A 14,952-nucleotide genomic window follows, 5' to 3' on the forward strand; every position below is an offset into this window, starting at 1 on the left:
AAGAAAAACGAAAATCGCTAGTGGTGTAGAGACGCAAGCATCTCATCTGCTTGTTTCGAAGAACTGCAGGGGCATAAAATGAAAAACGTGTCAGTAATAAAGACAGCGGATGAAAACAAAAAGAGGGCAACTAGCCTCGCTCCCAACACTCTTGGCTCTGGGAACCGCTTAATTGGGAATGGAGCCTTCTCGACAAGGTCGGTAATTTCCGGCCGTAGAAATGAAATTGCCCGTCGATTCAACTTTACGGGTGGTTCCCTAACAAGTTGTTAATGAGATCTGCCGGGAAATGGGCATTGTAAAGAATGAGCGAGATGCTTCTCTCCCGAGCTCTCTCTTTTTTATTCCAATTTTTTACGTGAATAAATTACGCACGCATCGTCGTACTTAAAGCTTCGCGACGAATTTTCTGCGCCTGGCATTGACGATGTGGCTACTCCCAGTTTCGTGCTGCCAGTGGCATTTAACCAACGAACAAAAAAAGTCGGCGGGATAAAGAACAGAATGGTGATGTGCTCCGCTAGGGGGAAGCAATAGCTACGTACGTCATACAGACTCTGTTCTTTGCAGAAAAGCTTAGTCGAGAGTTTAAAAAAAGAACGAATGAATCCAAACGAGCTCCTGTTTGAGACAGGAAGAAACGCGCGTCAGCGCCAGAAAATCCCGCAACACTGAGCGAGGAGTGGAGGAAGAATACACGCGCGAATAATTATAAAGCCAAGTGTTACGGCTGAGGCGACACGGACGTCTGTTCCATTTCTTCGTTTCCGCCTGCAAAGCTTCAGCACTAGCGTACCGCTTTAAAGCACGATTTGAAGGAGCCCGTAACCAAGCCATAGATATTATCTCGTCTGTTTACATCCGTTTCGTGGATTTCGTTGTGTTTTTGTAATCTCCTAAATGAAAAGCTTATTGCCTCTTCGTAACCCCGATGCTACATTAAACTCTAATACAGGCGCGTTGTTGTTGTTTTTTTTTCTCTCACGTTTTAATTTTAGTGCGAACGTGGATAACGCCCTGTAGAAGTAAGCTTTGGGGGCTCAACAAAAGGGAGCGGTAAAGAACACGAAAAGTAAATACTTAAATAGACGGTCTCTAGAACAAGTGCTATCCCGTCGGATACATGTTCTCGAGAAGGGAAAAACAAAAAAAAAACGAGTTCAATTTTCCACGCGCTTGCTTCGTTTTTCTCAGAGGGAAAAAGAAAACAGATTCCATTACGGTCGAGCCAACAACACCGTGAAGGTTAATGAAAAGCTGGAATTGACGTCAAATAGAGCGCACTGACGACCCGTCTCACTATGCCCCCTTTCTCAGTTTCTTATACCCTGCCGATGTCACCCCCTCTCCCTTTATGAGTAAAATAATAAAGTCATATCAACAAATAGCGTTCAATCTTATAAATTATATGCCGTCTTTTTTTTTCTTTCTTCCCTGCGGTTGCCTCTGTTCTAACGGTGTGAGCGCTGCTGCAACAGCACTTCCGTGGTATTGTTCCGAATGCAGCAGGAAGAACGTTTCAGTAAAAAAAAAAAAAACTTGAACGTTACAAAAAGCTTATGCGAGCGTCTCAGCCCCTTCGTGCTGTGTATCTTCTTTTGTTCGCCTGCTACAAAGAATGGCGTCATCAAGATTGACGTTAACGAAAACTTCTAGGCCTCCTGCGCTCACTGCTCTCATCAAAATTCAGAGAATCCGGCCGGCGTATACGCTCGAGCTTTTGTAAACACGTCTCCCGACGACGCGTTCAAACGAGGAAAAGAAATGAACGGCGAACTTAGGTTGCAGTTTATTCATCAAGTGTGTACAGTTTAGAAGTATATAGGTAATAGTTGACTCGAATAATCTGGGTTAGCTAGTTTTCTATGCACGTTTTAAAAAATTGTGTGTTTTACTCTAGCTATGGAGCGTCGTGCCTCTCATTGAAGCGCTAAAGCCACTGCAGCCCCTATGCATTTGTTCGCGTACTCAGCGCAGAATAATATGTCAGTGCATGTTGAAAACCAGATGATCAATGTTTTCGGAGCCCTTTCCTGCATCGTATCTCATAATCATGTCTTGATTTTGGTATTTAATACCCTGTTTATTATTATTATTATTATTATTATTATTATTATTATTATTATTATTATTATTATTATTATTATTATTATTATTATTATTATTATTATTATTATTATTATTATTTGAAAAGTGGCTACTTACTGGTTAATGTTTCTAAAAAAACGTTTGGGGAAATCTCCCTGAGAAACTTTTCAAATGCGTTTTTTTTTTTCATTGCAGTATGTGTCGTTAGGTGGACACTTGAATGTTTGCTTATGCACTTCTACTAATTAAGCCAACTACGCTTTTTTCACTTTGTTAAGCTATGTATATATGTTCGAATAATCCGGATCAAAGGATAGTGTTGTAATAATTGGCATACCCGATTTTTTTTTTTTACTATCACAGGAAAACACGGCTGATATGCGCATACTGTACCGCCAGTTCTACATACAAGAAAAGTGTACAAAAGATGTCACCTCACATATGCAATGACGTCTCCATCAATCGCGTCACTTACTGAAGGGAAATGCTTCAATCGTTCAGTTATATCTTTATTATTACACAAAATGAAGTGGCACCGAACTATATTAGAAATTTGCTCACTCTTAGTCACTTAGTTCAGTGTGTCCTTTCCATATTAAACTTCAAAATTGGTTTGAGCTGGCTCGAACAAAAAAAATCTGCAATAGCCAGTATACATTGCGTTTCCATCTCTCTAGTTTCTTTAATATCCTACTCTTCGGTGATTTTTGTCTCGAGCTTACATAAAATACCCGACGCAATTTTAACGGACACAGGCAGGCCTATAGTGTCTCAATCGAAGTCGCATCTCACATTGCTCTAGAATTTGGAGTGCATCAAATGAGTGTCCAAAAGTTACTAAATTTTTTTTTATTTTTGAAATCGGGCAATAACACCCATTTTTCACGCAGACCTTACGTCGGTGCCAGTTAGTCTCTAGAACACTTAAATTGTTGCGTTTGACTGCTGCTGTCATTTCCGGAAAATGTTATCCAAACAGGTTTATAGTTTTTCATATATACATGAAAAACTTTTACAGAATAAAATTTTGATATGAAGCATTCAAAATCGATTTGACGAATTCCACTGAGTCTTCTCTACACACGCACATTTGAATGCCGGATCATAGATTACTTGATGTACTGATTGAAATATGGTATTTCGCTCGTCTAGTAGCCCTAATAACAGCAGAGTACAGGAAGCAGACTAATAAAAAAAGATTGGATTTTTTTAGGCGCTTGTTTCTTTGTTAGCCACTAATAAATGATTGCAACACACAGGCCAAGTAATGCATGAACGGCATTAATTGTTGTCTTTAACTGCAGTTTAGTGATTATGACGTAAACTGAGGGTAAATAAAGCGGACGAAAAACCACCTTTTCCGTCGCTGCGTCACACCTCAAAACTTTCGGACGATGAAATACTTTGACTCGCGCCGAGGTCTAGGCGCACTACTGTTTTTCGCTCATTCGCTCTCAAAATGGGGTCATTTCGGCAATGTCGCAAATCTACACCATCCTGCTCAACGAGCGAAGTGCCGCAATAGTAAAATTACTGCTCTCAATGTTCGTGCGGCAGAAAGATCAAATCAGAAAGTAGCTTTAAAACGCACGACTATAATAAATGTAATATGAATGGAACGTTTCGTGTTATGTTCATGCTCCCAAACAGCCCCAGGTTTTATTGATAAAATGTTCTTGCCCGTTTCATTACAAAAAGCGCGTTTCATTAAAAAAAGACCACACTGCCACTCTAGGTTTTGAGAAAAAAACGCCCACGGTTTTAGCGATGTAGAGATAGCCGTGATTTCCGCAAGCCAATATCAATGATGGAAGCGGGAATCTACCGCGCGAGGTATGATGATGATGATGATAAGGATGATGATGACGATGATGGCGGTGGTGCTGATGATGATGATGATGATGATGATGATGATGATGATGATGATGATGATGATGATGATGATGATGATGATGATGATGATGATGAAGAAGAAGAAGAAGAAGAAGAAGAAGAAGAAGAAGAAGAAGAAGAAGAAGAAGAAGAAAAAAAAAATCCCTTCGCCATCCCTTAGCGCCGCCGCATTTATAACTCCTGAAAATAGTGTGGGTCCCAAGTCACTGCAGATTACAATTAAATGAATTGGCAGATGCTTTGGCTTGAGCATCACTTGATGGACCAGTAATTTCAGTACTTCCCGAGTTAGAATACTTATCAGGTGTTATATATAGAAAATTCACTATTTTTACAGATAGTTTAGAAAATATCACACAATGGACAGATTATCAGAAACTAATGAACATTATTTTGGCTCATGTCGGAACTATGCAGCAATTAGGAAAAGACTTCTAGATATTTCATTTGTGAAGCTAGGTTTAAATTTAACCACAGCAAATGTTCTAAATTTTGGTGCCTCTGTTTTGGGAAATTGCCACAGAGATGCATTTGATGCGCTGTGTAATTTTATTGATGACTCTAAACGTTTTTCAACATAAAGCCCAGGTTAACAGATAGTAAAATAAAAAAAGCGGGTCGAGAAGTAATTTTCAAATCTGGATAAATGCGTGACATACCAAATTAATTGGGTTTGGCAAAACCAGCTGTCCGGTTGGCTCCCAAAATCAAGGTATAGCTATTAGTGTCTACTTTCTTGTTGATTTTTTCGCACTATCTGAATCTTTTGTTTCTTTCTTTAATATACTGTCTTCACTCTACAACTCCCCCACCCCCATTTTTTGTTGTTGTAAGCAATAGTGCAGTTATCGTCCATATGAGACTTTATGTTCGTTCTCTTGGCCAATCCCCCAGAGTGGGTATGAGCCATGGATTAGAGGATACAAACAAACAAACAAACTTCGTCATGTAACTAGGATAGCAAAGCAAAGCAAAGCAAATCCTTTCGCGTTCCGAGGTAGCAACCAAAACTGAAATGCCGATGGACACGTCTCGAAAGAAACTGTTCTCTGCTGTAGCGGCATTGGCTGCTTCCGCCAGCCTTGTATTCCGGCATCGGTAAAGATCAGCTCTGACGCCCGGAATAAGAACCTCCGTCGCTTCTGAGGTCGCGAAAAGCGTAGCGCCAAAATAAAAAAAAATTAAACGCTAGTACAGCAGCTGGCGTCTATAGGAAATAAAGGAACAAAGGAAGTATCTTGCGTGTTTTATGAAAAGAACGCCCTTTTTCGTAAGAAATCGAAGAAAGTCGCTGCAAGGAGCGAAAGTTGTAAACATGGAGCACCGAGAGAAGCTGAAAACGCTGCAAAAAAAAAAAAAAGAACGCGCAAGAGGCCCATTTGACGCATTGTTTCTCTTTTTTTTTTTTTTTTGAGAAAAGAAGAGCTTCCATCTTAGTACTACAAGAAATTAAACTTTAAAAATGAGAAAGACGGCGAGGCGGAAGCTTCAAGTGCGAAACCGACTGGTCGAGACAATGCGTCCTTCATGTCTATCTTCCTTTTTTTTTCTTTGTTTTCTACGTATACCAATGTTTTCGCGTCGAATTTTCATCACTGTCAACATCGATGTTCCAACCGGTGTAAAACGCTTGTTCCTGTTTTCGTCTTTTAATGGCAAATTCAAGAGATACGGAGATGTTTGCTCTCATCTCTGCGATCAAGCACCTCGACTTTTGCAACTCCCCTGTAAAAATCCTTCCAAGCAGTTCACTCTATACAACTACCAGCCTTCCTTTGAATTCCTTAGCTTGCAACAGTAGTTTACATTGTGTCCTTCATTCTGACTCGGTTTTTATTAAAATATGAGAGAGCTTCGCCTTTATCATTTGTACCGCAAGTGCCTGACACATCAAATGTTAAAGAAATGGTCCTTCATTCCTCGATATGCGCCTTGTAGAGAGGAAGCCTTATGATAATTTGAAATCAAACAGCAATGTATCGGCTTTGTCAAAACTTTTTTTCTAATTTTTACACAGAACTAAACAAAGATAGAACTCAAACTTGGTGTTCGAATCACAGACAGGCGAATAGGTATACAGAATACTGTTTTTGAAGACGCTTCGAGAATTATTGAAGCTTTGATCGGGTGACACTTCGAACCTTGAAATTAAGAACTCTGTCCTACTCACTCGAAGATAGTGGAGGGTGCAGTAAGGGTAGGCTAAACCTGCAAGGTTAGCTTACGCAGTTGTTCAATTGTACATGGTGTGATGGCGTCGCCCCCCCCCCCCCCCCAGTAGCGTGTTCGAAGCGTAATACCACTTTTCAAGTTTCCGTGTTGATATATCAAGTTCGTAGACATGTTAGCTGCCTTTGGGTATGTCTCATCTACCACCTCATCCTATCTGTTTTCTAAGACATTAAAGTTAAATTTGTAAGTTGAAGTGAAGTGGCCATCTGGTTGGCTCTTTCACACTGAAGAGAAAAGAAAGCTAGGAAATCAGTGAGAGAATATGAAGGTAATCCGTCAACGCAGATCCCATCAGACCTACTAACTAGCATCACATCCTTTTTTTTTTCAGAACCACTTTGTAGTGATCTACCCCGCACTCATTAATTCTCTCAATATAGTTCATAGTTTCACATGATCGTATGCCAGCTGCATTTCTGTACACACCCGTCTGACATAGTAATTCAGGCTGACTGTCCATTCCGGTACTTGAGCTGCATTCAATGTTTGCTTTCGTAATCTTGTAATTATATGATTATTTGACCATCCAAACAAACCACTAAAATCGCAATGGGAAACAGCCCACTTAACGCGAAGGTGCACTGGCCTAAATCTTTCGTAGAGTGCACCCGCATGCGCAGGTCAGTGTGGACATGTCGACCTTTCCGACGGCCGATTAAATGCCGAACATGAGTTATGGCAGCGTATTTCCGTAAAGCTTAGAATCCGACGTATATCGCAATCATAATTCCATTAGTGGCTTAAGCAACAATTAGGCCGTCCCGTTTGTGAGGCACGTGTGCCCGCATAATACGCTTACGATGACGCCGAATGGTTTATCGGTCGTGTGAATGCCGTCTCAGACTTGAATCCTTAATTGTTCCGTCTGCGGTGAGGATTACCAGAAAAATCATGCGTGTATCGATCGATTGATATGTGGGGTTTAACGTCCCAAAACCACCATATGATTATGAGAGACGCCGTAGTGGAGGGCTCCGGAAATTCTGACCACCTGGGGTTCTTTAACGTGCACCCAAATCTGAGCACACGGGCCTACAACATTTCCGCCTACAGCAGCCGCCACAGCCGGGGATTCGATCCCGTGACCTGCGGGTCAGCAGCCGAGTACCTTAGCCACTAGACCACCGCGGCGGGGCGGCGTGTATTGATTGACCAGCAGGGTCCTTCGAGAGAGTAGAACTACACTGTGCAACATTTCGGTGAAGGCGGAATGCCCATGTTTGTGGGATGTCAGTGCTCGTCAAAGGCGTAGGCATAATTTTTTTTCGGGGGGGGGGGGGGTGGAAAGGCACCTGCTTGATTTCGGAAGGGGCACCTCCTCGGAATAGTCATTTTTTTGCTCTGTATGCTAAGGCGAAAGAACAAGTTAGGGGGGGGGGGGCGGGGTCTTGGGCTTGGGTTCGAGGTGCCATTCCCTGGATACGCCACTGGTGCATGTTAAATAACATAAGAAGGCCCGAGTTTCACGGCGCCCTCTTCTGTAGTGTCTCTCGTAGTCATATAGTCGTTTTGAGACGTAAAACCCTATATATGGTGTCTTACGCTTCCACCATGGCTCCGCGCTCGTCATTGCTACGAATGTAACACCAGAGAAAGTTCTCCTGCCAGAGGGCACTGCAGTAGCCTGTGTTGTGGATGCTGAGCCCGTCAGCGTCACGCCACTTATACGTGCCTCTACCAACGACCGTTCTATGAGTAAGCCCGGATCATCCTCTCCCTTCACAGCCCTTATCAGTGATGATTTAACAGCTATGCAGGCGCAGCAGTTGCTTGCGTTATTAACGAAACGCGCCGATTCTTTCGACACCTGCTCCTCGACGTTATCCACATTATCAGAAGCAGGACTCATAGTTGGGCTAGTTGGTGATATATTATGGGCAGTAACAGCCCATAATGTATCTTTGTGTATCTTCTCTTCGTCCCGTGAGTTTGTGCGCTGTTACTGCCCATAACGTTATTATCAACTACATATTAGGACGAGCGATGACGCACAGTAACCAGGGTTTCTGAACTATGAAGTTTTTCGGTCCTCATGCTATCTGAGCGCGTATTAACAATAACGTCTTATGCTATGAAAAATTTCGTAAGACGATATTTCCGCCAATCACGTTGCGGAACATATCGTTAGTGAAGCCAGCTGTCCAATGAGAAAATACGCTTGCGAAAGAAAAGCTTATGGATTCGTCACCGGGTTTCTCTTAGAAATTTTATTTGTATTTACTTAAACTTCAAGCTTAGCCTGAATACTATGAGCCAACGGATTGTCACTCTATGAAATGGAAGTCTTTCTTTTCTTTCCCCACTGTCAATTTACCCCGCTCTCATTGCTAATTCGTCAGAATTTTACAGAATAATAATGAAAAGGAAATGAAACATCGTTCATGAAAACGTGCCTTCAATACGCCCAATCAGCAATTTATATCGCTCCACAAGTGCCGCTCTCCTAAAAAAAAAAAAACTGCCATTCGTTCTATCGCCAGCGCGTGAATGAGAAATGTTGCAACAACTTGAGTGTCGTCACAAGTTCATTCGATCTCTATTCCACGGAACACTCACTAACTGGATTTTGTGCGAAACATATTCGCACCATCAAAAAGGTGGGTGCCCGCTGTATAGCCACCTCTGAACGCACCAGAGAGGGCAATGCATGAAAATGGGTTCATCCACGTGTTTCGAAAATCCTTTGACAGCGTAGACGTTCCGCTGCATAATTGAGCAGTCCTGTGCTGAGCACACGTACAGTCGCCCACTTTGCGTGGGCCCTCATTGTGCAGCATAATGGCACATAGACGCGTCGCCTCCCAGTTAAGCGTTAACGCTTTGAGACAGACACCTCCGCTGCTTCACTTCTATCCTTGCATCCCGTATTGCAAGAATCGGCGCTATAGGCGTAGGTACTGTCATTTCTCGGTTGCCTAGAGCCCGTCTTCCCAGAAGTGGATCGCTTGCGTGTACGATTCTGAGGTGCCAGTCGTGGCTCTCGAGGGCGTGGGCTGGCTGGCCCCTGTCCACTGTTGTCTCGCCTCACTCGGCAACGGACGCTCGTCTAAACGTGTGCTGGCGTCAATGAACGTCACCTGGCGCCGACCTCCACGTCCCTGACAATATTCCGCGCATCGAGTAAGTGCTGTGGTGACGCCAGCACCGCCTGTCCCTGTTGCGAAACAAGTAATACGTAAGCGCGCAAACGTGGAGAGAGAATGTACAGAAAGCGAGACGGGCAATACAGAGGAGCGGTCATTGTTGACTTCGCCTTGAGTGCTCGGGCCGATACCCCGTATTTATCTAATTGCGTGCAGCGCGAAAAGAGCTACGACATGTCTTGAGGCAGATGGTCCCACAATTGAAAGAAGTGTCAAGCATTCCGAAGTGTGCGTGCTTTATCTACAATGCCCTTAATTTAAGCAGGAGGGCTTGGAAATTCATGTTTATTGCCTTGGTACAGTTTTTTCTAGCGGCGTCTACGCTTACACTTCTTCAAAAATGAAAAATGATTGCTCAGAGCTTCTGTCTTCACGGATGTTCATTTGCTTTCTGTCGCAGTGTCCCCTACTTAAGCTGATTCGGATAGCGCTGTTGAGAAAGTTTCGTCACTCAGCGTGAACAAGTCGGCTGCTGGCGTTTATTCTTGATTCTCACCGTATAATATAGTATACTGGTATTAACGCAACTGTCCGCTCAATCATCGTGGTGGGTTCGGCACAACTGATGCAATTACGAATTCGATGGAAAGTAATAAAGGAATATGGCATTGTCTCACTCGCTCCCCGGCGACACTCGGGACTGTTTGACACCGTGATTGCGAGGCGCGTTGCCTAGCTAAGCTGCCGGATATTTGTCTCGATAAACACGCGCGCACAATGGTGAGTGAGGCTTCATATTTGCCTACGAATATGAACCCAATGGTGTCTCCGTGTCGCGCGTCAACACTTAATCTCCGTGTGTTGATCTTACTAGACAATACCCAGCTGTACAGGTTTTTCACCGTGTGATTGGCTAACGCGAGCTCACACTGGCGCGGCGCTGCGCTCATTTCGATGCAGGGACGAAGTGCTACTGGGCGCGAAAGGCGCGGGCATTATTTATCGCGTCCCCGATGCGCCCTCGTCACGGCTCATCGTGCTCGTGCTCGCCGTTCGGCCCCGTCATTGTCGTCGATGCCATTACTCTTTCAGAAGCGGGTCCGTCGCGCTGGCGCCCGCCGCCGTCGTTTGCTCAAGCCCCAGCGGGACCGCCGGAAAGAGAGTCCCAGTGATAAATTAATCGCGAGAGCGCGCCCCCCAAAACTTTCGATTGCCACTCGACGTTTTCCAGCTGTTGGCGAAGCGGTTGAAAAATACCCTTGTCGCCACTTCCGTCCTTACCTAAGAAATGGTCTTTATGCACGAAACCCTGGATCGCGCGGGAAACAAAAAAGCATCGATCGGTGTTCTGACATGGAGTCGAATCCTCGTTGAGCCTCGTACACGTGTTAGGACGTAGGCATGAGGACGAATCTGTGTTATTAGTTTCTCGCCATTGTTAACAGCCAGTAATGAGACTTTGAAGACATACATTGCCCGAGCCTACTTCGTACATCAAGCACTCCTATGGGACACGAAGCTAAAGAGCCTTATTCTCTTTATCCTTTTCATCTTGCGAATAGTGGCCGACGAAGACTTGCGTTCAATTGAATCCAACGCCCACTTGTTTTTAGTGCTTTCTGACACTTTTTGTCTGGTTTACTTCAACCTGTCTGCTCTCGCGAAGGCTCTGTAAGAATAGACAAACCTGCGAAGAAGTTCGAAAAAAAGCCGCCCGAGGCACGTAAGGTGGAACGCCTAATTGTATTTCTTCCATAGGCGAAACCAACAAAACCAATTTATCGTGCTCTGTCGATCTACATCGCTGTGCGTGTGTGACTGTAGCAAACGCCATTCAGAGACAATAGTGTCTGCAGATCGCTCCCGCAAGGTCCTCTCCTTTTGTGTTCTCAGAAGGTTAGCGTGTGCGGTCGTGGCGCCACCGAACGACTGGGTAAACACTCAGTGAACGAGGGTAGAAGCCATGTGGCTCGGTTGCCTCGTCCTTTTCGGTAGCCTTCTTCGATAGAATGTAGATGTTCTGCCACTGACTAGTGACGTGCAGTGTAGTGGAAGACGGAGACATCACGGTACGAATCCTCGCGAAAAAAAGGGCATATTTTCTGACACGCGGTAAGCGCGCTGGCTAATCTCTGTGGTACGACAGCAAGGGCTTTGAGCCTGTCGTGGAGCTCGTTCAATCGCTGGCTGCGTTCTGACAGCAGATCTCGATTAGACAGCGCCAACCGCATCCTCTACTTTACTGCACCTATCTACGTCGACTGTTTGTAGCAGTGGCCCACCGTTTGCTCGAACCCGCACAAGTGTCGACGCTTCGGTCACGAGTGGCCAGGCGTTGCAAGCTGTACAAGAATTATGCGACTCGTCGCTGGAGAGTTTGCCTTTGCATTGTACAACACGACGTTTCATTCAAAACAGGATTGTTTTGGTCAGGGTGCAATTCCACTGGTTGTTTCTGAACATCCAATTAGTCTAACGTTGATTTGCACTGAACTGCGCGTTAGGATGATTCGAATTCGGGTGGGTCTACAGTGCGAGACAATTATCTTAGCACAAGCATCAATAGTAATGTGGGTAGGTAGATAAACGACTTTATTGATTCATGAAAGAATTGTGCGAGGAGGCGCAGAGGAGAGGGGGTGAAGGAAGCTGGACGATGATGACCTCTCGGGTCGCTATAGGCGGCCTCTCTGGGCTTAGTCCCCTGTACGGAGCTGCAGCTCCAGTTGCAAGCTCCAAAGAACAATGTACAACAAAAAAAAACAGTACGGAAATAAAGAAACAGAAAGAGGCACAGTATCTAGACTTCAAGATGAAGGTATTACTGATTTACTAGTAACAGCAGAACCGCACGTAAGGCCATAGTAAGACATATATTGAGGCCAATCTAGAAACTGAGCGAGAATTGTGTGGCTGGTGAGGGCAGCTACTCGCGTATCTGCGTCTGCCTCCTCGACTAACGGCATAGATATGACAAACAAAAGTTGTTGATTTTCTTATATTACGCAGGGAATTGATGTGATGCATCTTAGGAGAGTAAACGTAGATCAGGAAAGTGCCTCCTTCATCTTCCTCAGCATGTTCCTCTCCAACACTGACTTTGTTGAGACGTGTCAGAACTATTTCTTGCAGGTTAAGTTCGTTTCGACGAACTTCGCAACATCTGCTCGAATCTCATCATCTTACGGAGAAATCACTATAGTCGCTAAAAATATATTGGCTCAAGTGTATTCGGTCTTGAAGTAATATGGTGACGTATCCAGCACAACCGCTGTGATTCCTATCATGGTGCAAATGTCTTGTTTATTGTCAAGGCGTCATGTCGGTGTGCTAGGCTGCGTGCTTTTTCTGTGAGTGTCTTTAGTCGTAATAACCCCCGCAGGATGCCTGTGCTCACGTTTCCTCCACCCCCCACCCCACCCCCACGTCCCCGCGTCACTGTCGCTGAGAGACATGTTTGTGCGGCGCAGAGGTAATCCTGGCATCGCTTGTTCTTTGATTGAATCGCGCCTAGACGCATGAATCGGGTTTCCCGCTCGCAACATCCCTCATGATACATCCATTGAAAGTTGAGCCGGCTCTCCTGCGTCTCCCATTGGCTGATGAGCGAGTGCGCACTGCGTAGCTATACTTCGCAATATGACCCTGCTTTCTGGTTCTTGGTTATTTTCCGCAGAGCCTGAGACCGCCTCGCAATCGCTCGGCATACAATTGTGCTTTGTGTCGAGATGGTCTAGAGACGAAACAATGAGAAATCGCCACTCTGCTGATTATTCATTGCGACCCGAACGAAGTAGGAAAGAATGCGAATATGAATTCGGGAGCAGTTCTCGTGCATAATAAGGCGACGAGCTGTCGATGAATGCAGTCCAAGTCGAATGAGCATGCCATATTTCAAATATTTCATATGCGCGAGCGTAGGCTAATGTGAATTTCGGTGCGTAAAAAGGAAGACCATGATTTCAACACCACAGCAAAGAAACCCGATGATAGAGAGACAAAAGCTCTACGTGCATAATTAATGAAGTGACTTTAATTAGTCAAAGCGTCTTTGTTTCTGCAAGCCGTGGTTGGTGTGCGCGATGCACTGCCGTGAAAGAATGAAAACCGAATTTTATAGTAAGTGTAAAAGTGACAAAAACACTTGAATATTCAGTCATATTGTAGCCGTAGATGAGGGAAATATTGAAATGTGTTTTCTGGGGCCACTTTTAACATGTTAGGAACCAGATTTCTACTTTAACACTTCCCTCATTAGCGCCCGTTGCAGTAATCATTTTAGTGTTTCTGATGTGGTGATTATTGTGTTGAGTAATGTTTCATTTATTAAAAATAACCGAACAGAGGTGCTATCAGCTCAAGCCCAAGGATGGATAATTTTTTATCTTCTTGAGCCTCCGTCTTCCCGGGAACAATTCACTTGTTTGGGTAGATACAGGAGAGCCTCCGTAACTTTCTCAATGCACCCGTTTCATTCCTACATTTAAGTCATGAAGCGAAGCGAAACTCTTGTACTTGCGTTTATAATACACATCTTTTTTTTTCTTCTCCTTGCGCAGGCAACGGCAGCTGTGACCAGGTGATCATGAGCAACAGCTCCAAGAACGGCACCATCACGAGCCCAAACTACCCGAACCCGTACCCGCCAAGCACGCGCTGCAACTACCACTTCCAGGGGGAAGGCAAGGAGCGCGTCCAGATCAAGTTCACCGACTTTGACCTTTACATGCCTCACGAGGGCATCAAGGAGTGAGTGAGAACTTTATTCTATCCTCTACTCGACAGATCCCGCAGATCAAAGTGGCCAGGCTGTTCGCTGCGCTAAAAGTTCATGGCTTCTTCCGATTCATGTGTCTTAAAGGCTTCGCGATTTGCTGCATTTTCAATGTGTTAATGCAAGCTATGCTCGCTTTATTACGGTTTTTCGTCAGCCACTAAAGCAGTTTTCGCATGATCTTCAACCAAGATTAGCGTGAAAATGGCAAAAAAATGGCGATATATATCACACTGCGCCTGATTCACGTGTATGTGACTTCAACAAGAAAAGAAATTTCTGGACATTAGTGTGGTTGACTAGTACATAAACTTGGGCGTGTTAGTACGAGGCTATTATAGATGAGGAGAAGAACATAACAAAAAATAAAAATGACATCAAGCTGGGTTCCCTGAATGTGGGCCGAAACTGGAAATGGCATACGTTTGTACTTGTGGCGTATTATTTGTGTACTTTTGTATCCTCTAGTTCTTGCGAACCTGCTATGACTTAAACATGTCGTAACAACCTCTATTTCTTACATCATCGAGACTACTACAAGCGGTTGGGACTGGATTTTTTTCAATTTTTTTACCGAACTCACATGCAGCACTATACACATAATTTCAAAAGGCGCTCGCCCATTCTCGTTATCACTTTTATATCTTTCATCACAAGAAAAAAAATGTCCGTTTCACTAAAAACGTCGCAAGCTTTCAACTTCCGTATACGCCCGCTTGTACAAGAAAAATGCTCGCGACAGCAATCGCCATCATTTACATGTCGTTCGGCACGCACCGTTTTTTTTGCATTAGTTTATTATAAACTAGATACAAAAAAAAAACGGCAGCAACGCGCGCTCGGGACCTGTCCACGAATGTCTACGTCACTCAGCAAGAACGC

General features: G+C 44.3%; 1 protein-coding gene across 1 annotated transcript in view; it reads left to right on the forward strand.

The window, feature by feature from the left end:
* Positions 1–14,049, forward strand: part of LOC142817697 (discoidin, CUB and LCCL domain-containing protein 2-like) — a 127,376-nt gene extending 113,327 nt beyond the window's left edge. Inside the window, exon 2 of the mRNA XM_075895051.1 lies at positions 13,856–14,049. Coding sequence (XP_075751166.1) covers positions 13,856–14,049 — 194 coding nt within the window. The remainder of the gene's footprint in view (positions 1–13,855) is intronic.
* The last annotated feature ends 903 nt before the right edge of the window (positions 14,050–14,952 follow it).

Source organism: Rhipicephalus microplus, chromosome 5, assembly GCF_043290135.1.
Source record: "Rhipicephalus microplus isolate Deutch F79 chromosome 5, USDA_Rmic, whole genome shotgun sequence".
Lineage (NCBI taxonomy): Eukaryota > Metazoa > Arthropoda > Arachnida > Ixodida > Ixodidae > Rhipicephalus > Rhipicephalus microplus.